We start from the raw sequence: 27,370 nt of genomic DNA, 5'->3' as shown, positions 1-27,370 counted from the left end.
TAGATGGGGAAATCCTTTCAAAGTGTATACATATATCAAATTATCATAATGCACAATTTAAGTATCTTATAAATTTATATGTTAATTATATAATTATGCCTCAAGAAAGATGAAATAATATAAATGACTAAATCATAAAAGCAGTCAGAGAAAAGATACACTACTTCAATGGAGGAACAATAAAACTAACAACTGACTTTACAACAGAAATGATGGAAACCAGGAGACAAGGAAATAACATCTTTTAAAACCTGAAAATAACTCCAAACGTATGATTCTATGCTAAGCAAACAAATCCTTCAAAAATGAAAGAGAAATAAAGACATTTTCAGATGAACCAAAACTGGGAGCATCTGTTCCAGTACACTTCCACCAAGAGGCAGAAAAAAAATACTCCCAGAAAGAAACTTAGAAACTTACGAAGACATGAAGGACTAGAAAAAGCATCAATATGTGGGTAACTCTAAACAAATAGTGACTTCATATAACATATGTATTATAACACATAATATATAAATGACAATAATTACTTCTTGTTGTCATGAGTTTTAGTTCAACATCTATTTTATGCGCCCAGAATACCAAAAACGATGATAGGAGGGGTTCTAAGGCCACTACATTTACTATCAAAGCAATGTTTAAAGTACCAACTTATATCAAACTTCAGAAAACCAAGGAAGAATGTTTTGATCTCTGGGAAAATCACTTTAAAAAGAGTAAAAGGAGAAACACCATGAGAAGGGATAAATTGGAAATATTTTTTAATTGAAAATTTCCAAGCAGGTAAGAAAAGAAGAAAAATGGAAGCAAAGAACAGATGGGTCAAATAGAAAATACACAGTAAGATGATAGGATTAATATGTCACAGTAAATAAAAATGGACTATTCCAATTAGAAGACAAAGATTATCAAACTAAACTTAAAAAAAAAGAAATATTTGGTGTCTACAAGGCACACTGACAAGACATAACTGATAAAGGTTGAAAGGAAAAAGATAGAAAAAGACATACCATGAAAATACTAACCAAAACAAAGCTGATATAGCTAAATTAATAACAAAGAAAAACACTGTAAGGCAAGAATAATTACTACAGATAAAAAGGTATAATTTATAATGATACAAGAATTAATCTGGACTTCCCTGGTGGCACAGTGGTTAAGAATCCAACTGCCAATGCAGGGGACACAGGTTTGAGCCCCGGTCCAGGAAGATCCCATATGCCACAGAGCAAATGAGCCTGTGTACCAGAACTACTGAACCTGCGCTCTAGAGCCCGCGAGCCACAAATACTGAGCCCTCTTACCACAACTACTGAAGCCTGCGTGCCTAGAGCCCATGCTCCGCAACGAGAGAAGCCACCGCAATGAGAAGCCTGCGCACCATAACAAAGAGTAGCCCCCGCTTGCCGCAACTAGAGAAAGCCCGCGCGCAGCAACGAAGACCCAATGCAGCCAAAAATAAATAAATTAATTAATTTTTAAAAAATAAAGGAGCCAGATACTTAATATTTTAGGCTTTTAGGCCATATGCCTCTCTCACAACTATTCAACTCTGCTGTTGTAGCACAAAAGCAATCATAAACATATGTAAATAGACGAGAGCAGCTGTGTTTCAAGGAAAACTTTATTAACAAAAACAGGCAGAGGAAAAAGAAGAAAAAAAAAACAGGCAGAGGTTCAAACTTATCCCAATGCCCATAGTTTGCCAATCCCTTCACTATACTATAATGCATTCCCTCCTAGAGAAGCTCTAGTAGCTTTTCATTAATACCACTAAATTTTACCTCTCTCAGTTTTTAAAACATTCTGATCTTAATCTTACTGGTAAATTTTTATTTTAATGCTTTTCTTATTAGGCTCAATCTACTTGAAACAGGTTACTCTTGGGAGAATATGTATAACCTTTTACATATTTTAACTACAATACCAATTATATCGGAAATTAACCTATAATTGAGATTCAAACCCAGGGAGTTTGGCTTTAAAGTCACACTCATGGCTAGGTCACCTCACACAGTTGTTGTGGGAATTAAAAGAAATAACACGTGCAGAAAAAGTACCTTGTCGACCCTAAATGACTCTCTAAATATTAGCTGCTATTGCATTAGAACTTTTGATCTGGATGTTTTGGGTGACCATTCTTTTGTACCTGGTCTTATTAGAAAGTAAAATTAAAATATGAGAAAGCATAAAAAAAGAAATTAATCTATAAATAAAACGTTTCTAAAACCATAGTACTAGCATACACTAAAGTGTGTGTGATGATGTCAAACACCTATATTTATAGTTCTCCCTTTTGAACTTTTTTCAGTTATTAGTTTTTAATTGCTCACTCTGTATTTAATAAGGAAAATTATCACAAGGCCCCACTAATATACGCAACTAAGCAACAACAGTAAATATCTTCTTTTAATTAAACACAATGACCATGTGTATAAAAAAGATCTAAATACGCAGAACTTAAAGACCTTCTCTCAATCGCTCTCTTATTACAAAATTTAATTGTATGTACCACCACCGAACTTGTTATTTTTAATAAAAAAGATTTAAACAGTATAAAATGATACAAATAGGAAAGGAAACACCCTTCTCCATCAGGGAATCTATTCCTTCTTCCTTCTCTCTTCCCTACCGGTTTCCTCACACGCACCCTTGATCATACTCTCTCTCCTTCTCTCCCACACACAACACACACACACACACACACACACACACACACACACACACACACGGCATTTTAAAAACACAATCTAAGTCCAAATGACACATAGGATCAGGCTCAAATACCAGTTCTACACACAAAGCACACAAGATATGATTCAGAAAACACAAAATCAGGTTCAAATCCCAGCTCTACAACTAAAACCAGTTTAATAATCACTTCCTAGCTTTTCATCTTCAGTAACTATTTATTCAACCTCTATTAGTCTGTTTCCATCTATAAAATGGGGGAAAATCATACCCACCTCATGTGGCTGTAGTGAGCATTAACGTGAGAATTAAAATCACACGCCCATAGCATAGTGTTGATATACAGTCAAGCCTTAAATTCCTAGGTGATGCTATTACCACCGCCACCACTAACACCACCATTCTGGGCAAATCTTGTTAACATCTATTGTAGTTCCTCTACAAAATGGAAAAAGCAATGCCTCAAACGGTGTATGCAATAACTTTTTAAGGCATCCTGCAAATTCGTCTTGTCCTTTCTCTCAAGAACTTAATGTTCCTTTGAGAACCTTTAAGAATTAAACTAGTCTATTTTTATTCCTGAGAAGAAATAAGAAGCTAACATTTTTCACTTTGTTTTTCATTATTGTAGATTTTTTAAACCAATATATTATTAAGAGATCTAATATGTCACTTTTTAAAGAACTCAAAACTAATAAATAATCATAAATAGATGTGGTTAAAAGGCAATGTCAGAACAGGGTCCACTTTCTCAATTCCAATATATTTTAAAATGCACCAATTTGAGAGTTTATGTTTGTTGTTTTTGTTTTCAATTTTCTGCACTTAAAAGCACCACATGTTAATAACTGTATAATATAGTTGCTCTAACATTAGTTGATATAAACATTTCTTACCAAGTTATGCTTTTTTAGTGGAAGAAAGTAATAATAGTGGCAGAAAGAAAACATCAGTGCATAGCAAGTAAGAAGTTCAGTGTAGAAACACAACTGCAGAAAAAGCCAATGATTATCTTCACCAACACAATTGTTAATCCTGAAGAAAAAAAGGAGAAAGAAAAAATATTTCAAACTTTAATGTTAATTTTAGTATGGTAAAACTAGAGATAAACTCAAACACACACAAACTTCACATAAAGCACAAACTTCATATGTGTTTTACTTCACGGAGGTAAGCTAAAGTCACTCAAACCTAAAAGCAAAGAGTACATAAGATACGACACAAATATGCCACTTCACATTTGTAAAGCACATTCTACTTTTTAAAGAAGTCCTGTATATGATTCCCCTTCAACTCAACAACAACCCAGTGAGGCAAGGAAGAACAGATGGCAGCCTCTTTGCTTCACTGATACAAAAAAGGAACAAAGGAGTTAGGACAATTGCCAGAGGATGTACAGTTAAGAGAGACAGTGGTCAAGAGAACAAGAACCCTCTTCTCTATACTGCCCTTCCACTGCAGCATTCTAGCTGTGCAGACCAATTTGAATGATGTGAAGTGAAATAACTTAAACCTGCCACTCTGACATACTGCTAAGCATTCACAATTTTTCTTACTTTTAAAATCTAACCTTGGTTCCTGAAAATAAACACATATTCAAAAGTATTTATAAATTCTTAAAGCTACATTTCCACCAATATAACAGTGAACCACAACTAGGAAAAAGGATTAATGTCATAATCCCAAAATATTCAAGATTAATGCAAGCTATTTTATTGTTCCAAGGTTATTTATTGTACCTAAATTTTCAAAATATTTTACAATTCCAGCAGAAAACCCTAGTTCAAAACTACAAATTACCTTTCACAAATGCTTTCATTTCAATATAGCATTACACTGCCACTATTTGAAAAAATAAATAAATAGGGTCAAATTCCTAACTTAAATTGTTGTTTTAAAGGTGTGCTAACTATTTTTTTAAATCAGATATATAACTGAACAGAAAACCTGGAAGAGGCATTTCTTAGACTAAAGAGTGCATGCTTCGTAAACAAGAAAACTTCCTGTGTTTTGTTATCTGCAAGCAAGGCTACCAGAGAAGGGTGCTTCTGTATGCACTCAAAAATACTCTTCAATAGCTGTTGCTTGAAAGATGACTTATACTTGCCCCATTCCTTTCTGTCCCCCCAAAATTTGAGAAATAACTGCTATGATCATGGCATTCTTCTTAAGCACAGAACTTTAAGAAACACTAAGATAATCTACATGTAAGAGTTCTTTTGGTAGCAAGTTCCTTGGAAGGAGTGATTAGAGCCAAAAATAGAGTAAACCTTGAGGTCATCAGAGAACTGACCTCCAAATCCAAAGCTGTTAAGCAGTTAAGATAATGCAATTTCTGAAAAAAATTAAAAATTCTCCTTGCTTCTAGTTTATACTGTACATTTCCCTCACTCTCTGAATATCTCAGCATTTCTCTATTAGGGAATTCAATCACATAAATCCCTAAATCTACTCAGGCCCCCTGGTCTACCCTCCCTTCCTATGCTCCAGCTCTTTGTACTTTCACTCTTCTTCCCACCAGTGTTCTGAGAAGGTGACTAAAACTATGGAGGCACAAGGCCTAGGAACAGAGAGCTCACCCCAATCTTAGAATTTTGGTTAAACAGCACCTTATTTTGTCACCAAGTCAATCTTTATTCCTTGAAAATAAATAAATAAATAAAATCACTAATCTATATAGTACCAAAACAGTTCCTAGTTGATTATTTTTTAAGCTTAAGCTATTGCATTCACTTAAAAGGAGGTATCAATATCCAACCAACTATCCTGAACATTTATTAGATTTTTAATCAGAAATATTACTCTAAAAAGTGTATAAAATTGAGTTTTTAAGTGTGATTATCCCTTACCTGAATACATGTTTTATATAACTTTAAAAAATCTACTACTATTGCAACTGTAAACAGAACACTGAGGTTTGTAAAATCACTTGAGAATTAATCTGTTTAAAGTCAACGCACATTTTTTCAACACCAACTGTATGTTATATACTAAACTATCCTGTTGATGGAATTTTCAACTTTTTTACATAGTAACAAAGTGCTTTTACTTTTTCTTAATCTCAGGAAATTACCTTGTATTTAAACAATCAGTTTATAGTGAAAACCAAATTCTTACTAAAAGCTTGCTAATAATAACTTGTGTTATCAAAAATAAGGGAAACTCTAAATTGATTAGCATTACTAGGCAAAGCTAAACTCTACCCTGAGTCAACCTTAGATAAATGCAATTATAAATTTAAGATTATTACGTAGCTAACTTTGCATATATGCATGTATATGTGTACAAACATAAATATATATGTATATAGATATATTTATAAAGTGCTACACCATACCAGTTTAAATATTTATACAGAGATCCCATGCTAGGAAAGCAGAATTAAATACAATATCTTTTTCACAGATTTTTGTGACAGCTTTGAAATGAGATACAATGAAGAACTCTCACAGCATTTGTTTTCAAAAATTCTATTTCTCAACTGAACATTTTCTTTAAATATTACAAGAGAGCCCCCTATTGACCAAAAATGTTGGCAGTTCAGCAGAATCAGCTAACTACCACTTTTTACACATCCAGCCAGCATGTAATATTAACACCTATTACCAATTCATAACACTGAAAAAGGCTGAAAGTGGGTGAAATGAGGTATAAGGGTATCTGAAATGTGTTACTCTTTAATTAAACAAATTGGAAGGGAAATACAAACAATGAGATGTATACGGTTTATTACAGTTAGAAACAATAACAGCTACTATATTTATATTTAAGTATTTTCTATGTCAGATACTATACTGAATGCTTTACATACATTGCCTCATTTAATAAAACCACCTTAGTTCTTTTGTTTATTTGGGTGCATGTTAATTCTTAGTTTTCTGCTCAAATATCTCCTTGTGAGAAAATATAGGATCTCTGGAAAAAATGAGTTTGGGAGTTGACAGAACCATATGATCAAATAAAGGGATCTTCATTAAAAGGTTTTCTTAAACTGTATAACTCTAATATAACCTTTGTTTAAATCTGCTAAGTACTAAGATTTATTTTGTATTACCTTTTTTTCCAAAAAGTGAATTACTTATTTCTTACCACGGACAGTGATGATCCATTCTTCTAACACAGTGGCCACAGCGGCTGCAGTGATGGGAACGCTTTGGTCTCATCAAATTACACTTGTTACACAATTCCCAGAACTCCCTTTCTAGAGAAGGAAATTAAAATCCATTTAATAAAGGCACATGAATAATGTTGAAATTTAGCAACAAGTGTTTAGAAGAGTTTATAGGAATTCTTCGATATATATGTCTAAGTCTTCAGTGTAAATGTTTGCCAAAAATGTTGCTGCTCTATTCTATGCATATTTTATTTTGTACGTTTCTAATTTTAAACACTATAAAAATAAGACACTATTAATAGTCAAACTAAGAGATAGAAAACAACATACTTGAGTTTAAGCATTTTGTTGTAAGTAAAATTTAATGACAAAACCCCGAAGTACAACCAAATTATTACATTAAAACAGAATTATATTTAAACAAATTAATTTCTAGAAATTTATTATCTAAAGGCTCTAAAGAAGAAAAAATGCTGAGTATTGGTTTAATAGATTAATAAGTCAAAATCAATCGTATGATATCGTAAGAAAAACAGAGATGGCATCCCCCCAAACTCCCCACACGAAACCATTTTTTAAAATATTAATGGATTCATTTGGGAATGAGATAGGGTTGGAAAAAGATTTCAGATGGCTTTAAGAGGTACTAGAATAGTTTCAGAAGTGAAGAAGATTACAAGAAGATTACTATTTAACAGAAATAAAGGAGTTCTTTACAAAATTCTATCCTACCACCAAGTAGCAATTTCCTCTAGTCTGTTGTGAAAGAGCACACAATTAAGCTTTGTGCTAAAAACATGAAGTTTACAGGAATAAAGGGAAAAGTCATTTGTTTTCATTAAGAACTGCTCTAATTAGATCCATAAAAACTCTATGGGACAGTCATCTACCAAGATAAGGCAATTGTTATATAGAACATATCATTTTAATATTTCTTGAAATGGAATTTTTTTTTTTTTTTTTTTTTCTTTTTGCGGTATGTGGGCCTCTCACTGTTGTGGCCTCTCCCGTTGCGGAGCACAGGCTCCGGATGCGCAGGCCCAGCGGCCATGGCTCACGGGCCCAGCCGCTCCGCGGCATATGGGATCCTCCCAGACCGGGGCACGAACCCGTATCCCCTGCATCGGCAGGCGGACTCTTAACCACTGCGCCACCAGGGAGGCCCTTGAAATGGAATTTTTTTATAAACATTCTTAAACTTTATATCACTTATGGAAAACTATATCCTAACCTCACTAAAAGTATGGGCATAGTAAAATTAACCTAACTCCAATACTCAGAGTGAGTATTAGTATATGCAAAGTGTGACCTAGCACACAGTAAGTAGTAACTAAATCCTTGCTAAAGCATGAAAAGTTTAAAAATTTTTTAAATGAAAGATTCTAAATATAAGTAATAGAATTGTGGGTAGTTTTCAATTTTCTAAAAAGATACCCTATTTTAATTCCATTATTTCTAGTTTAATGGCCAGAAGTAAAATCAATATACTGGAATTTTATAGTAAAGTGTTAGAAAAACATTCTGCTACAAATGTCTCTGAAGAAATCAATAAAGTATGAATAAAAGCTATATCAAATCAACTGTTCATTCCAACAATATGAAAGTTGAGAAATTATCTTTTACATTTAAAATATTTCACTTTAAAATAAAATTCTCTTCCATTTCTTACTTACAATCCTTATTTTAATGAAAACATATTACATGAGAGGGCAACAATATTAAAGCTTAATTTAGGTACAATTAAACTATGATAATTTAACTGTTAGTGAAACAGAAATATTTCATATGTAGCATAATACCAGGTCACAAGCATGTCACTTTTTTTTCCCCCTAGATGTTAGTGGATGTTAGATGTTCCCAAATATCCCAATGTTAAAACTTTGAATTCACATACTACAAGGAATATGGTCAGGAAGGAGACTCTCTTCGATGAGCCGATTTTCATTAAAAGACAACATGAAAACTTTATGTTCTTAAACCAGCCCCTTAAAAAATAAATATGGGGTATTCGTTATTGGCAATTTCAGCACATAATACTGCAAAGAATAAATTATTTATTTCATACTTAAAATGTTGTATCCTCAGAAAAGAGCGTTTGGCTAGAGTCAGAGAAAGACTGTAATTCATTCTGTAGTGTAGACTATGGTTGGCAAACTACGGTGAACAGGGAAATCCAGGCCATCACCTGTTTTTGTGTGACCCATAAGGTAAGAATGTTTTGTACAAATTTAAATGATTGAAAATGATAATGATCATAACAATAATAATTTGTGGTATATAAAAATCTTGGAATTTAAATTTCAGTGTCTATAAATAAAGCTTTATTTGAACACAGCTATGCCCGTTCATTTACATATTTCTATGGCTGCTTTTGGGCTACAATGACAGAGCTGAGGACTTGTGACAGAGACCATATGGTCCATAAAGCTCAAAATATTTGCTATCTGGCCCTTAACAGTACAGAAGAATGTGTTGACCTATGGTCTGGAACATAAATTTGTTCAAAGAAAGGGTATGAGCCATTTAAGGCTCAATTTAAGATGTAAGAATCTAAAATGAAAAATACGAATGAAAATGCACATTTTCACACACAAGTACACACACACATTTATGTTTTTAGAAAAGAAAAAAATCACTATTTTTAAAATCCAGAAATTAAAGTAGCATCTATGTTTTTGCTTTGCAGAGCAAGAAAAAAAGCCATCCATCTTAACCTACCACCCTATGTATCTATAAACCATTTCTTAGTCATCTCCCTTTTTTCTTCTTCAGGGTTTATTCATGTCCAAATAGGATCTTGATGACTGATACATTCTGGTGTCTGATGGTCACCTACAAGACTTTTGTACTACCCATCTAACAAAATAAAATAAAAGCCTATGGGAGACAGAATCCAACTGCTAATTTATGGTAGCTATAGAAGATAAAAAATTAACAGATACATTTTTTAAAGGAAAGAAAAATCAAAACATAAAACAAATAAAAGAAAAAAGGTAAACTCTATAAATGATAGATGCTCTTTAATGTAAGGTAAACAACATCTCATTGTTTAACAGGGAACCTTATTAATTCTGTAAATGCATGAATGACTATAAAGCAAGATTTGGTTTGGTTTATCCCTCAAAAAGGAAGGAATCACCTTCTATTTGAGTCTTTTAAAAGACTCACATATTAGAGGGCCTTTTCTCAATTACTATATCTCAAATCACAAACTAATGTTTTGGGGAGAAAAATATAACTTGAAACTACAAAAATCAATACAAGGGTTGGGTTTTTTTTTTTTTTTTTTTTTTTTTTTTTTTCTGTACGCGGGCCTCTCACTGCTGTGGCCTCTCCCGCTGCGGAGCACAGGCTCCGGACACACAGGCTCCGCGGCCATGGCTCGCGGGCCCAGCCGCTCCGCGGCATGTGGGATCTTCCGGGATCGGGGCACGAACCCGTGTCCCCTGCATCGGCAGGCGGACTCTCAACCACTGCGCCACCAGGGAAGCCCAAGGGTTGGGTTTTAACAGAGGTTTTCTGACAGAATCGGTTGCCAGTGTAGCTTTATAACAATACCAAGAGACTTTGGAAACATTAAAATGTGATAAATGAATGCATGTTTTTTTGGTTGGGCAAATGGGAACTCTTCACTGAAGAAAAACAAGCCAAATGTCAATGAGACCAGATATAATGCAAATATCCAAACAGTTGGCAAGACGCCATGGTGTCCTCCATCACTGGAGTCTATAAGCTAAAGGTAACACAGCAGTTTCAGGTGGATTCAATCTGACCCACAGGTATAATCTGTTTGGTATTTATTTTAAAACAATGCTTTAAAAATTTTGAATTAGTTGCCAATATTTTTAAAAATCATGAAATGTCTCATAAAAATTGAGATTCCATATTTTCTCTTCAAAAACTGTAGTATCTAATAATACCAGGCCTGTATGACTATTTCACTGTAGCTGAACAGTGCCACTCCCTTTAGATAAGATATGAGATTTTCAACATAAAATAGTTCCTCCCTGGCCCCTTTCACTGATTTGCAGTATCTGACAGATGTAGGCATTTGAATGTTTGACCACAGCAAACTAAAGATTTCATCAGAAATGAGTCCTGAGTTAGGAAAAGCCTGCTTCTTTGATTTTCTGATAACATTGGGTTTTAGAGTTGAAGTAGAAAATACATGTATCAATATTTTAGAGAGCCTTTGGTTTAGGCTAGTAGAGAAGAGAAATTCTATACAAATTACAGAGTGCCATCCTCCCTGTCCAAACACAGGTACACATGCGCGCGCACACACATGATAACTGCTAAATGACAGTGATACTGTTTCTATAAATTAATAAAAACTAAATATTCAAGATAATTTTCAGAAACTTCTACATAAACATCAGTGTCATATCATTCCCACTTAATCGTTAAACTTGCAAGACCAAGTAAGCCCCAAATGATGGATCTCAAAAAACAGTCGGAAACTAAAGGGAGGCTATCTAAGTGACTTAACAGTTAATCTAATTTTGGAAAGAATTAGTACATTGGTTCCCAAACTTTGTGACACACTAGAGTCACCTTGGATCTTTCAAAAATACGGATACCTGGCTCTCACCCCCAGATATTCTGATTTAATTAATATGGGATGTGATCTGGACATTGAGGTTTTTTAAAGCTCCCCATGTGGTTCTAATGTACAGCAAGTTCGGAAACTACTATAAAAAATTTTCTGGTTCTATAATGTATAACAAAGACATATAAATTTCTTTCTAGAAGAAAGTACAGCGAGTTCTCAAAGCTTACATAGCAAATGATGGAAAAGTGAAACTTGGGAAAGAGGGTAAAGGAGGTTTACTATATCTGGCATGTAATAAAACAAGCAATACATTTGTAATTTTTTGTGTGTTGCCTGAATGGTTTCTATGCAATAAACTGACCAAAAATTACCTTCATTGACACTAGAATAAAAGGCTTTCAAAATTTTCACTGAATTGTTCGAACTTGAAGAAATATAGGCAATAGTATTATAATACTACAAATATTTAAGCAATATTATATCAATAATATCATGAAGTGGCACCATCAAAAAATTCCTTTAGGGCTTCCCTGGTGGCGCAGTGGTTGAGAGTCCGCCTGCCGATGCAGGGGACACGGGTTCGTGCCCCGGTCTGGGAGGATCCCACATGCCGCGGAGCAGCTGGGCCCGTGAGCCATGGCTGCTGAGCCTGCGCGTCCGGAGCCTGTGCTCCGCAACGGGAGAGGCCACAACACTGAGAGGCCCGCATACCGCAAAAAAAAAAAAAAAAAAAAAAAAAATTCCTTTACTAAATAAAAATATAATTTCTCAGTAATTATATATCATTCAACAAATACTTACTTAGCAACTATTAATAAGTGACAGAGACTATTTAGGCACTAAGGATACAGTACTGAACACATGAAGAAAACAACACGAAGAATCTACACCCTCACAGAGGTTATATAGATCTGGAGTGGGAGGAGGGAGAGACAAATAAATAGACAAGTAAAGTGAAAAGGAGAGCCAGAGAGTGGGGGATATGAGGAGTCAGCTAAGATTTGTGGTTTTAAATTGAGAAGTCTGGAAAGGAAACAATTGAGGAAAGACTTGAAAGTGGCGTTACATGACATATATAATTAATATACTAAAGGCAGTCAAATACATTAATAAAGATGATAATTCTGGCATTGTAAAACTGATAAATCTGAAGGGTACCATACCTCCATGTGGGATCTTTGGGTTCTCAGGGAGTCTTCCTGGATCAGTTATTGAGGCCCTCACTAAGGCAACCAGACAAAATATGGCAATGCCATAGAATACTTGGAAATAAACAAACAAATAAGTAAATAAATAAAATTAGTATTTACCCTTCAAAACATTTTTCAACAAGCATATCTAAAGGATAAATGTATATTTTAATTAATACCATCAGGATAAATAATTTTCAAAAATAAGATGGAAAGATGATTAATTCATTTCATTCATCAAATAATACTGCCAAGAGGATTATCTAAAATGTAGTAATTTTAAATAGTTATTTTGTATAATAATAACTGATAAACTTGTTATAAACCAGATTCTTTATTAACAGAAATTCCCTACTAATATTGGTATAAATGAATCCCTTTTAATTATTACATGTACTATATTTGACAGAATCGAAGCAGCATTTTTAAACCTATGCTACAATTAAACTTTTTCATTAACTCTAAGTGGCTAGCTTCAAAATTACATTGGATTAGTGATGTTCAATTGTTCTTTTCAATAGATCTTAAGATAGTTAATTTGAAAATAAAGAATCTAGAAATTTTTGTGTTTTAAAATGAATAACCAGAAAAAATAACAGTAAAGGAAAATATATTCATTCATCATAATTCTACCTTTTAGATGAAAAAGAAATAGGCATTTTGTTGGGGGGATAAAGGTACTGCACCTGTAATAGGAAACTTAGTTCAAGTGCTAACTCCAGGACCGACTGCATGGTATTGGTCAGTTTTATCATTTGTAAAACAGATTATACTTCCCACAGCTCTTATGAGATCAAAATGACAGAATGTACATAAAAACTATAAATGTCATGTACATGTAAAACATATCACTTCAATCTTATTCTTTTAATCATACGCAAACCATCACCATTAAACTATAGGAGAAAATAATTATCCAGAAGTTCAAAGTATTATCATAATCAAAATCATAATCAATAATTTTTATATCATGAAACTTTTTCAACAATGTGTATCATAATCATTCTTAAAACTCCTTCCACATTTGCAATAAGTATATAACAGAAACATTAAAAATACACACAGACCTACATAAATAGCACTATTGTGCCAGTCTTTTATTAAACAAAATGGTCTTTATATATTTTGTAGAGTTAGATATGAAGATATCACACTTATCTAACCCTGCAAAATATATAAAGGCCATTCTTTTTTAAAATGTCCATAATTTAGTAAATAACTTCATATTAATAGCACTGAATAATATTAAAAGGAAGGTTATTATAGTGGTATTTTACTCCAAAAACATTCACAATGAGAAAAATCTTTAATTATCCAAAGAAATAAATAAAGATCTAGAAACTTACTTATTATTAATATGCCTGGAATATGTCCTTCTTCATAGTGAGGAAAGAGGACAATTTTGGGAATTAAAACAAAGTTGTATAACCAGACAAAGACAATCAAACCCATGCAGCACCAACCATGTGGGTCAACAACAAAGTGAATCCGGAGACCCATTTTGCAGTCCTATGACTGCCTGCCAACCCACAAGGAAAGATGAACCTAAGGAAAGAGAAAAAGAAAAAATTACTTGTATAGGAAAAATTATTTGAATAAAACAAAACTACCTTTTTGGCAACTATAAAATGACACTTAAATTTTCTTTCTATGTATGTGTGTGTGTGTATATATATATATATATATATATATATATATATATATTTTTTTTTTTTTTTTTTTTTTTTTTAGCGGTACGCGGGCCTCCCACTGTTGTGGCCTCTCCCGTTGTGGAGCACAGGCTCCGGACGCGCAGGCTCAGCGGCCATGGCTCACGGGCCTAGCCGCTCCGCGGCATGTGGGATCTTCCTGCACAGGGGCACGAACCCGTGTCCCCTGCATTGGCAGGCAAACTCTCAATCACTGCACCACCAGGGAAGCCCTCTATGTATATATATATATATATTTTTTTTTTTTTTTTCTTTTTGCGGTATGCGGGCCTCTCACTGTTGTGGCCCCTCCCGTTGCGGAGCACAGGCTCCGGATGCGCAGGCCCAGCGGCCATGGCTCACGGGCCCAGCCGCTCCGCGGCATATGGGATCCTCCCAGACCGGGGCACGAACCCGTATCCCCTGCATCGGCAGGCGGACTCTCAACCACTGCGCCACCAGGGAGGCCCCCTCTATGTATATTTTTGACAAAATAGAACACTTTGTAAAACAAAGGGAAGTTTCAGCCTATTAAAATTTCACCATAAGCTTCAAATAATTTAATTTCAATTTTCATATGAATTGCAATCATAGAGTATAAACTGGCATTACCTTCTGAAGTTAAACACAAGTCTGCCATTAACTCAGCAATTCCACGTGTAAATTCAAGAGAAATGAGTGCACATATTCACCAAAAGATATGATTTAAACTACTAAAAAGTTTTGTACATAAGACTAACTGATGGCAATACAAGTCAAAAGAGTGCTCATCTTGTGGTGGGAGGGGTGTTTATTAATTGGGAAGGGAAATGGGGGAAACTCTGAGGAGTTAGAAATGTTCTAGATGTTGACCTGTTGCCTTACAGATATCTACATATGTAAAAACTCACTGAACTATAAACACTTAAGATTTGTTCAATTTAATTTAATTTTAAACCACAACAAAATGCTTAAAAATCACTTTGAAAAATTATAATAAAAAGTGAAAAGTAATTACAAATTGCCAAAAATACTTAAATTCATGGAATGAAGCCCAACTAATATTACTATCAATTCGAGAAGACTCCTGCTTAAATGGGGCTTTTTTCAGTTCAGTATTAACAAAATGCTAATAGGCCTCACAATAAGAGGCTTAAAGTTAAGATACTTCTACATATGGTATTTAAAAAGTGACCTAAAATATATCCTTACTTTAGTAGCTATAACTTATAAACCTTAAATAATAAATTACTATATGAGATCTAGGGGGCAACATTTTTACACAAAATACAATGGAATAATACAACAATACACTAGGACAATGTTTCTCAAACCTATAAGCAAACTGGAATCAGTTGAGGAGCTTTTTAAAAATACTTATTCCCAGGCTTCATTCCAGATGTACTGAATCATAATTCTTTACAGAGTAATGCTCAAAAACCTATAAAATGTTCTAAAATGCTCCCCAGGTGTCTCGATACAGCTGACTGGTATCCAGGAACCACGGATCCAGGAGCTTCACTAAGACTTCAACGTACAGCAATGAGCTGAACTCAGTTCAACAAATATTCATTGAGCCTCCACTATATACCTGTCAGTTGCTAGACACTGTAGATACAATGATGAATAAGACATGGTCTTTGCTTAAAGGAACTAACAGTCTAATTGGGAAAAGAGCCATAAAATGGGTTTAATATAATACATTACAGGGATGTGGACAAGATCTTACTATAGGCACAGAAAGATGGAGACTGATTAAATCAGGGCAAGACCCCCTGCAGGGGAGTGAGCTGAGTTCAATCTTAAAAGAGTAAAAGTTATCCAAGCAAAGAAAAGTGACAACAATACTGCAAACAGAAGGAAGAGCAGGAGGTAGACAAGAGTAAAAATTGTAGTAGGTATTACAAACTGCCATGATAAATCACAAACCTTTCAGTGGAGAGCAAGTGGTAAGAAATAAAGGGCTATATCATGATGGATATAAAGATGCCATTCTTAGGCACTGGAAAGCTACTAAAGCAGGCGGGTAACATAATGAGGTTTGTATTTTAAATGAAGGATTAAAGCTCTGGTGTGGAGGATGAAATTAAAGACAAAGATCATTTAGGCTAAGAGAAGGCAAAAGCCAAAATTAGTTTTGGAGAGATCAGCTGAAAAAACAGAATCAAACCAGTAAGCTTCTGGAGGATGACTCCCAGATTTCCAGCTTATATCCCAGACTACTTCATTCTAAGGATAATTTATCATCAGTTGAAGAGCCTCAGGGTACTACCCTTTAGAGGCCTTGCCAATGTTCTTTAAAGTTACAAAGCTACCAGGACAAAGAAAAAAAGATTAAGGATTAATTTTAAAAGAATACCCCTATCCTGTTATCCCTAGAACCTGGAAACACTGGGACAGCAGAAAAAAAGACAAGAACTCAAACTCACCACCCAACTCTTTAAATCAGATATGGTCTCAGTTAGCACTTATGTACGAATTTTAAAATAGGAATAGTGCCTAGGCCTTTAAAAAAGTAAAAGTTGAACTTCATTACCTTTTAATTTAAAAATTAAAAGACCTATCAGTATCATTAAAGTGAGGAAAGTCACAGAGGATTTAATTTTCTAGGTATGATTATTTTAAAAGCTAAATGAACTCAAATACAAATGACAAGCTATCAACATACCTAAAAAGAGAAACATTAAAAAGAATGTTTATTTTTATAGTCTTGCCAACCATCAAGTGCTAAAAGAATGACAGAAGGCTCTGTCTCTCAACATGTTCAATATCATTAACTTCATGTACTTTCTTTCTTTTAATGTTTCAGTTCCATTCACGACTAAAAAAACAGACAGTGAATTCTAGTAACTATACAGAACAGAGTAATTTCATTACTTATTTCTAAATGTATTAGTATTAGAAACAGAAAAGCATACGAGCCAGCAAAACAAGTAGCAAAATTATCAAACACTCATTTGTTTTTTTAAACTCTATTTTTATTCTCCTCTATCAGAGAATAACAAATTTTTCTTATCACAGCAAGAGTTCCTCACAACAGAAACTATAAATGAAAAGTATAGTTAAAAATGTGTCTGTTTTTCCTGGATATAAACATACAAAGACAACAAGCTCTAAAAGAACAAGCATCCCCAAGGAAAAGTGCGCTAAGGAGAGAAAAATAAAACAATGAACAAATAAGATGTTGAATACTTTTTTAAATACCTGAGTAGTGAAAATTAATCCACATAATCCTTACAACTAGATTGTAGAGAAGAAAACAGTAGCCTTCCAAGAGCTCCAAATCAGATTACAACCAGAAAGGTGTAACTGGTAAAGTTGCAGGATCACTCCACTCAGTTATTATCTACCAGGCGTGGATCACGGCTGAACAGAAACTATTACACATCCTGAGCAACAACCAAACTGAACACAATGCTGCTACTCAGTCTTAAGGGTGGCATCTGTAAATACTTTCATCAGCTAGAGAATCCAACATATTAATCTGTATATTAATTGGTAAGCTCATAACTCTTTGATGTAACTAGTGGACACACTGGTATTTCAACATTTTTGAAGATTGATATCTGGTAACTATACTTGAGTGCTCTCACTTCATTAATGGTGTAAATTACTACAGCACGACTTTTTTTTTTTAAAGAAATTATAACTCAACTCTAATAAACTAGACTAGTATATATTCACAATGTTCAAACTACTCTGGTAGGAAACCACCTTTCCCTTTTTTGCCTTTTCAGGCAACAAAATTTCACCACATATTTTCCTCAGGAAGAATACTGAAGTCACTATGAAAAGAAAGTGACAGAAAACTATTGTATGACAGAAAACTATAACACCAGAATACAGATTTTTAAAAATGATAAAAGTGAGCTAAAATAATTTACAAGAAATGGAGCCAAATGAATATCTCTAAACTTGCAGTTTTATATGACTCGCCACCTCAGCCAGTGGTCTTATTATTGTTCCATGAATATGAAAAATATATTCCCTCTCTCATTCCTTCTGTCCAAAATGCCTCTACCATTTTGTCTACTCTATTTAAATTCAACTCATACTTCAAGGTCAATTTGAATCTCACTCGCCATATGAAATTTTTCCTGGCACCTTAGTTCACAGTGATTCCTCCTTCTCTTCAAAATTCCAAATAAAAAGCAAAACTAGTAGAAGAATATAGCAAGTGGTTTTATAATCTTAGAATGAGGAAGCTCTTCAACAAGACCCATAAGCCACCTTTGACCACATAAAGATTAAAATTTCTGAAGCTCAAAACACACCAGAAACAAAATTAAAAGACAAAGCATCCCTGGAAAAAAAGAATATACCATATGACTAGTAAGAGGCATACAAAGTAAATACACAGAGAGGCAATTCACAAAAGAAAAAAAAAATCCAGTGGTTAATCATTACTGATTAGGAAAATGTGAAATCACTAGGTATATTTTTCACCCTTCATACTGACAAAATTCTAGAAAGACAGGTGACACCCAATGTTGAAAGGGTAGAGAGAAAAGGACAATCTCATCCATTGCTGATATGCATGTAAACTGATAAAACCATCTTTGGAGGGCAATTTGGCAGTGTCTATTAAAACGTCAAACTTTTTGACCCAGCAGTTTTATTTCTAGTAATATCTACAAAAGTATTCATTAGAGTGAACAGGTATATACACATACAAGGATGTTCTATATAGCACTATTTGTAATCACAAAAATATTGCACAACCTAAATGCCCATGTAGAGGGAAGGGAATGGTCATATACTAGAAATTATAATACATCCATAGTGTAGACTATTTCCAAGCTACTGCAATTTTTAAAGAAGAAAAAAAGGAAGTAGATCTAGATTTGCATATGGCTACCCACGCATAGTGTTGAGTGAAAAGAGGCAAATTATATAGGCAAAATCTATGGTGGGGAGAAATATCCTAACAGTAGCTTCCTGGAGGGAGGGGAGGATAAAGACAAACTAGGAAAAAGCATAAGGGTACTTTCTGGGGTGCTGATAAAGATCTCTATCTTAACACGAGTTTGAGATACACAGGTCATACATTTGTTGAAACTCAGCAATACACTTAAGATTGGTGCATTTCATGGTACGTAAATTCACCTTTAAAAAAACCCTTTAAACGAATAATGAACTCCAGTTAATGATACGAATGCTGTATTATTGGGGAGAGGAGGAAGGAAGTATACTGATGTCTGCAATTTACTTTCAAATGGATCCCCCCAAAAAATGGACTGATGTGTGGACAGAGAGATGGATGAGTATGTGATGTAGTTCAGTAAAATATTAGTTGTAGAATCTAGGTGACGGGTATTCAGATATACGTTGTATAACATGATTCTTTTTTTGTTAAAAAAAATATATGTATAAGTAATTTCCGTATGGGTGGAGGAAAACACATCTACCAAACTGTTAACAGCGGTTACCACTTGGCTGACGAAGGAAAGAGTAGTGAGAAGGAATGCTGTCACATTTTATGTATATATTTATGTGTTCATGTAAGCTTATTAATAGACATATGTACTTCTAAATTCTTCTCGACCAACTGAAAAATAAAGATAGCCAATGAGGTGTGATTCGACATTACAACCTCAAACAAAATTTTTACTTTTAGCCTCTCTTTATCACTATGTATTATCCTTATATGAAATGCTTTTAAAATTAATATCTTTAAAAATGCAGCACAGAAGCATCAGCTGTAAAGCCATATAAGATTTATAATTCAGGAAGATGTTTCTGAAACTGGTATTATTTACAGATTTTTTTCTCTATGGAAAAAGCCTTATTTAAGAAAATGTGTAGTTAAAAGTTAATATGAAAAATTTTATATAAACATAAAGTAACTATCTTTTTTTTTGTAAATGAAAGATTGTTAAATTCATCTAAACATAACACTTTAAGGATACTACGCCACACAATTCAGAAACATATTCCCATTAAAATTAAATGCACTTACCACCTGCAAATTCACTGAGATGTGTTGTAATTTTTCTGGTACTTGCATTTAGAGGTTTTATCTTGATTCATTCTTTTTTTAAATTACATCCCAACAAATGGATCTCTCCTCAAGAGCAGTTCTCCGTGTGAATCTATTAATGGTTTAACAAATAATATCTCACAATAAAGATAAAAACTGTAAGCAACTAAATATTCTAACCGTAAAAATTTCAATTACAAAAAAAAGTTTAAATTTAGAAATAAAATGATTCAACTCCACTTAATTCTATGCTTTCATATCTAATCCAGCCAGCCCCCCAAAATCTTTATTTGATTACCACTATACATGAACATTATCTCTTTTGAAACCACTCAGTTCCCATAAAATCAAATTAGTATTACATGTCCAGCATTTGGGCTTCATCAAACTTACTGACCACAAATCACAAAATGACAATAAATTCTGAGGTCACTGATGTGACAAAATCTAATGTAATATCTATCAAGATATTAGGCCTGGAATATCTAATCACAATTGATAAACATAAAATAAAGAGTTTAAAATAGAAGCACGTATTAGTTTAAATGTTTTAAGGAAAAAAAGTTATCCTCCTATAATGAAACCATTAAGAGAATCAACCATTAAAGTTAGTTTCTACAGTTCAGGCTTAAACAATAATACTGTAAAGAGTTCTAGAAAACATATACTGATTCAGTATCTCACTAATTCAATCACTATCTATATTACTACGCCTTGGCACTGGTATAGATAAAAAAGAGACCATCCCTATTCTCAATAGAGACAAACTAGTAAACAGACATGATCAATACCAAGTAAGACAAAGTAAGACAGAGGGCAAGGCGGCAATAATGCATCTCATACAGGAAGGGTATTGATTCATGGAACTTTTCAATTATGTAAATATTTGTGTGTACGAGCTTGCAATAAAAAATTTATTTCTTTTGGTAAGTTACCATCAGGAAAAGATTTCTGGAGAGAGCAAAACCTGTGGATGAAGAATGGAGGCTCTTCTGAACAAGAGAGCAGAGTATGCAAAGGTATAAGGGCAGGCAAAGAAAATCTAAGTAAACTGAAATGACTAGAGTCATTGAATATAGAAGAATGGGATAAAACGCGTTTAACCTTTCGACCACAAGCATCTTTAAGAAATATAGTTCAGGACATCTGGTAATATATACACAGAAATATATGAGATATGTGAGTATATATTTCACATATATAAAATATATAACTGAAAAAGTTTAATGAAGTGATATTCACCCTGACTATATGTGACGTACTCTGATACTGTACTATTTTATTATATTTCACTTTACTAAAAATATATAATGCTGGTCACAGCCTGCTAGACTGATTTCATGACCTACAAGAAGAGAGTGATCTAAGAATAAAAAACACTGTTAAACCATGCCAATGAGTTTGGACTTCACCCTGAAGACAGTAGTTTGGAAAGTACTGAAGGATTAAAGGCAGAAGAATGCCATGATGAAATGTGCATTTTGGAAAGAAGAGTAACACTCTGAAGAATGAACTTGGGTGGATGCATAAAGCTCCAAGACTGACTATATGGAATAAGCTAGGCTTACTGGTTATTCAGGTGAGAAATGAGGGCACATGGTAAGTACCCCAAAAGCAGTAACTTCTAAAGGAAGTGGGGAGGGGAGGGGGTGAGGAAGGAACACTTAAGGTAGGAGGTATGCTGGAAAAGGGCAGAATGAGAACTTAATGAGTAAAACTGATAGGACGTGGTAATCAATCATGCAAAGGGCAGATGCTACGATGACTCCCAAGTTTTTGGCTTAGGGTCTAGGTGAATGGTGGTACCATTCTCCAAGAAAGGAAATAAAGGACAAGTTGTGAGTCTGTTATGCATATTGCTTACCATAGCAATAGGAATCTATTTTCCACATCTGAGGATGTGGAAAAAAACATCAAAATCATTATCATTACATTTCCATTCCCCTTACAGACTTTTTTTTTTAAACTGTACTTTCTCCCAGGGTCACTTTTTCTATGGTCCATGACTGTTAGACTGTGAAATATAACTTATTTATACTCTAACTTTCTAAGCTAATTTAAAGTGGTCTCTTTGGCTGCACATTTGCTTCTTAGAGACAAAATACAGAATGATTTAGTAAAGGAGGTGCTACTCTAGTGGCAATGAATGAATTCATCTTCTTCTAGAAAAGATCTCAAGCAGAATTAAGTGTGGTACAATGAAGTGCTCTGAAACATAGCCAAAGTCAGTAATTCTGCTAAGGCTATGACTCTAGGGTGGCTTCTTACTGTTGCAGCAAAACAGTAGTTTCCATCAGTAACATTAGGTAACAGCACAAGTCAACCATCCATGAGTCAAACCCTAGTCACTCACTGGCTTAAAATCAAGGAAAAAAATCCTACTTTACATTTACAGTTATCAGAACTACATCATAGCCATAGCATCCAAAATGAGATGAACATTTTATCTAGTTCAGCATCGCCATCACTGTGGAATCAAATCTCACCCACGTGATATAAAAGCAATTCTAGTCTTAAAAACCCAAGACATTTTGTGATAACAAAGAATATCTCAAAGTTCTATAACTACAAAATGTTAAGTGTTTTTAACATTGCTACATCTGAGACTGCAATCAACAATTTACAGGGCAAACCAAAAAAAAAAAAAATCCCCCCCAGGGTCAAAACAAAATGGTTAATATACAAATATATAAAAATTTAAAATACATAAAATTTAAACCTTATAAATGCAGCTTAAAATGAATCTTACATATTTACACAGCTATTTAATTTCTGATTTTATCAACTCTGAAAAATTGGTCAAGTAATTCTACCTAAAATATCAGGATATAGCTGTCTTTAATAATTAGCCAAAGAGGTAATCCAATTTTTAAAACATCAGAGGTATTCAGTTTATTTCAATAGAGTAGGAAATTAATCTTATACAGACACTTAAGAGAGCCACATTCAAATTATGAAACAGCCTCTTATTAGCTTCCAAACTTCAGTTTCTTTTCAAGCTTCGGTTTAACCATCTCTAAAATGGTAATAAAAGTATCAACACACAAGGTGGTTGTCATACTTAAAAGGGAAATTGCCTGGCAAATGATAAACACCTCCAACAATGGCAACTTTAAAGGGGCATTTGTGGGGGGTGGAGGACAGGGGGGACTAAAGATGAGTGGTACATCTAGTCTTACAAACTCCAGGGTGAAACAGTATTTCTGGGTCACCATCATTAAATACAATTTAACTATACCCAGCTGCCTACCTTCTCTAACACTGAAGTCTGAGAACTACTTGTCAGAGATGAGAAACCTCAGATAGTACAGTACACAGCCATTTCCCTCGCATCACACTATAAGCACGTAGGGAGGTTGTATTTCCACAAGGCTGGCGTGAGGTCTCTTCAAGCAGAAAACCAAAAATAGAGCTCTGATCTAAAATAGAGTGACTGAACTAAAGCCTGTAAACTAAATTTCTTTCAGGTAAAAGTGGAAGGACTGGGAAATTAAGCAATGAAGCATGGCAGATAATCAGGATGTGATTTCAAAAGCTAAGGAAGAATGCAGAATTAAAGTAGGGAATTCTGACCCAATTGCTGAGTTCTCCAGGAAGACTCTGTTAAAATGTGGGTAGACAAAGTGTCAAAGCATATCAAACCTGTACCATCAATGGTTTCAAGGATCCACTTCCTAGAACAAGTCTTTAAATCACTATGTTCTGGGCAGAACTGAACATAAGCTGTTGCTCTTCTGTGTACCCGCCTCGTGAGTGAAAAAAATGTAAATTAATACCTTTATTAAAAGTATTGCACTACAACGACACACTTCTTCAGACTCTCCCAACAAAAAGCAAAAATAACTGGGAAGGTGTGTGATGATATGAATTAAAGACTACCAAATACTGTTTCAATCAGTACAAAATGTCTAGGCAGGACTCTTCATTTAGGAAGGTATGGGTGTGGGAAAAAGGACAGGACAGGCAAGGGAAGAACTGGAGTTAAATGCAGGGTAGGAACAGGAGGCACAGGTAACCTTTGCTCCAAAAACAGCACAAGGAAAAAACTTCAGCTACAGTAAAAGCCAGAAATTAGGCTCTGGCATCATTCCTGGGTGTGAATCAGACATGTTCTTCCATGAGGAAAGGCAAGCCAGCTACTTACCTCTATCTAGTACCCACTGCACCAAGAACAGATTGAAAAAAAAAAAAAAAAAAAACCACAAACCAAAAGGCTAAATTAGATTTCCTTCACACCAGGCTTTACCAGAGCAGACATGATTTAAAACCAATAACACTAAAAGAAAAAAAATCTCTCCTTGCTTGCTGAAGTTGAAAATCCTGCAGCAGGTAAAAAAGTTATTCATTCCATAATTACAGATAAAAGGCTTAAAATCAGAAGCCTGGTTGAGATCACAGTGGAGCACATTAAGTTAAAATTGAATGAATCAGTGAGTAGTAAAATACTAATTTTTACCTAACTTGCCCTTTTGTGGAAGTGGCAGCAACAGATAGATGAAGAGAGCAGAAACCTATTCAGTCTCTTAAATGGATCAAGTCAATCTACCTGAGAGGAAAAGCACAGGGAAAGAGGAGGCCTAAAAGGCAGAAGACAAACTTTGAAAATACCACATTTTTTCCCATGCTACATCAAAAGAGGGAAATAAGTAAATAATCTACCATCACTTTAAGATATTTTGGGGAAGGTAGCTACCATGGAGAGCAGTGCTATTTCATGTCTATTAAGATATGCTTTTTAAACTAGGCTAACTCAATTTTTTTGTTTTGTTTTGTTTTGTTTTGTTTGCGGTATGCGGGCCTCTCACTGTTGTGGTCTCTCCCGTTGCGGAGCACAGGCTCCGGACGCGCAGGCTCCGGACGCGCAGGCTCAGCGGCTATGGCTCACTGGGCCCAGCCGCTCCACGGCATGTGGGATCTTCCGGGACCGGGGCACGAACCCGTGTCCCTTGCATCGGCAGGCGGACTTTCAACCACTACGCCACCAGGGAGGTCCTAGGCTAACTCAATTTACCAAAGATTCTTAACCAAAAATAGCACTACTCTGAGAGCGGCAATGGACATATATACACTACCAAATGTAAAATAGATGGCTAGTGGGAAGCAGCCGCATTGAACAGGGAGATCAGCGCGGTGCTTTGTGACCACCTAGAGGGGTGGGATAGGGAGGGTGGGAGGGAGACGCAAGAGGGAGGAGATATGGGGATATATGTGTAGGTATATAGCTGATTTCACTTTGTTATAAAGAAGAAACTAACACACCATTGTAAAGCAATTATACTCCAATAAAGAAAAAAAAATCACTACTCTGATAATAAGCAAGACTGGTGTTTTTCCATTTCTTCTTCATGTCATTCACCTATATTTTTTACTGATTCAAATCAATACATCTTCAACTTTAATAAGAGGTGTTAATTCATTGATTATTCTACTACATGCTACGATGCCGTTTATACTTAGTGCATTTGAAAAGTTGAAACTGAGCCCTAATGTTTTACTAAAGTAATATAAAATGTCTTCATTCCTTAATATAAAAGTAAAACTGAGCTTAGGGAACAACTTCCTGGTAATAAAAATAGCTTTTCCTCCGCCTTCCCTGTTATGCCTGGTAGTACTGATAACGCCACTATGTAGCCTCCTACACTGAAAAAGACTTTATTGACTCACATTCAATTACAATTCCTGAAAAAAAGCTCCATGGAGACATTACTAGACTTCTAAATTCATTTCTTCACTAATACACGACATTATTTTATCCATGTGCTTTTCCACAGGTTCTGAATCAGTCTCTATGAATTAGAGAAATCAGGCAGTGAGTAAATAAGAAGTAAAAAATTTTACGATTCACCAGTTACTTCTTTAGAACATACCTGTTAAGCTGATGCTTACGTGTTTGCATTTTTAAATGCTTAAATTCCTTTTTATTAAGTAAAACACCCCAGAGATAGGCAATGTGACACTGTTTTATTTAAAATATGCTCCAGTTCATTTATTCCAACTACGGCTTCGAAAGTACGTTAAATTTAACAGAAGTCACAACAGTTTGAAGGGACTTAATATAATCCTATTGTTTTACCTCCAAAATGAGGAATTCTGGAATAGTACTACACCAAATATTATTCTAAAAGTATGGAATTATACATTTTTGGTTATATTTTGATATAATTTTACTAATACTTCTTCAGGTAAATGTTTTAAAAGTAACTTTAACATGTTAAAGGGTCTTAAATTATTTACACACTTAGCATACGCCAAGTAAGGATGGGAAAGCTAAAATAAGCTTAAAGAATTTATCCTGACTTCCTGGTTGTATAGATGAAAAATGGCATGGGTCACTGACCTACCCATGACCCCACAGCTAAACAGTGACAGCAATGGAACTAAAATCTAGTTTTTCTTTCCACGACACCAAATCATTTGGTTCCTTCTTTCCAACTGATTTCTCAGCTCTTCAAAAATCTTTTTTGCCACGACAACTTAGCACACCTACGGCAAAATAAAGCATCTCTCTGGATTTTATCTTTAAAATAAATAAAATCTAAAGAGTTGGAAAGATTTAACAAGATATTACACCAAAAGCCTTTTAGTTCAGGAATGGCACATACTAAGCAATCATCAGATGATAATTATTATTACTTTTTACTACAAGGAAGGCAGTGAATTTTTCAAAGTACACATATTAGGCCTTGGATCCATTTGACAAATATTTTTAACCTGCATGCTTAATTATCGTTAGTTGTCATGATTTTATACTGTAACTTTACACTATGATTTATGACCCGCTCACAACGACCTTGATTCTTTTTTCCCCTTGTACTTTTATAGACTGCTATATTGCAATATTTTCAAGTAATAAACTGGTCAGGTTCTCTTAGCCCTAGAGATACAGACATCCTCCACTGACTCACAAGGGATCTTAAAATACGCTCCAAATACAGCTTGAGAAAGACCACAACTTTAAATAGACTCTCCAGTTAAAATCTAGCGGTCTATTACAGTGAATGGTAACAAGTGCAAACTGCTGCCATCCATAAGCCATTTTCTTAAAACCACTCTTGAATGTGGGGGAGGGAGGCAGAAGGTCAGTAAAGGAGCAAACTATTTCTCCTCCTGCAAGTCTTCTGAAGCCTCACCCAGCGATCTGGAAATGAATGAAAGGCTGTGATGGCAAGGATAAAT

At 34.5% G+C, this 27,370-nt stretch overlaps 1 protein-coding gene across 2 annotated transcripts in view; it reads right to left on the bottom strand.

Moving 5' to 3' along the window:
- The window catches only part of ZDHHC21 (zinc finger DHHC-type palmitoyltransferase 21), a 60,202-nt gene that overhangs the window by 32,240 nt on the left and 592 nt on the right, over positions 1 to 27,370 (bottom strand). For both annotated transcript variants that reach the window (XR_009532782.1, XM_060101273.1), the window contains exons 2-6: positions 20,174 to 20,306; positions 13,894 to 14,092; positions 12,521 to 12,619; positions 6,781 to 6,892; positions 3,588 to 3,726 (exon numbers count right to left, since the gene is read on the bottom strand). Coding sequence is in view for 1 of the 2 variants with exons in the window: in XM_060101273.1 (XP_059957256.1) it covers positions 3,588 to 3,726; positions 6,781 to 6,892; positions 12,521 to 12,619; positions 13,894 to 14,047 (504 nt within the window). In the remaining variant the exon portion in view is untranslated. The remainder of the gene's footprint in view (positions 1 to 3,587; positions 3,727 to 6,780; positions 6,893 to 12,520; positions 12,620 to 13,893; positions 14,093 to 20,173; positions 20,307 to 27,370) is intronic.

This window comes from Mesoplodon densirostris, chromosome 6 (assembly GCF_025265405.1).
Source record: "Mesoplodon densirostris isolate mMesDen1 chromosome 6, mMesDen1 primary haplotype, whole genome shotgun sequence".
In the NCBI taxonomy this organism is placed as follows: domain Eukaryota; kingdom Metazoa; phylum Chordata; class Mammalia; order Artiodactyla; family Ziphiidae; genus Mesoplodon; species Mesoplodon densirostris.
Note: the sequence above shows the minus strand (reverse complement) of the source record. Positions and strands in the feature narration are given on the sequence as shown.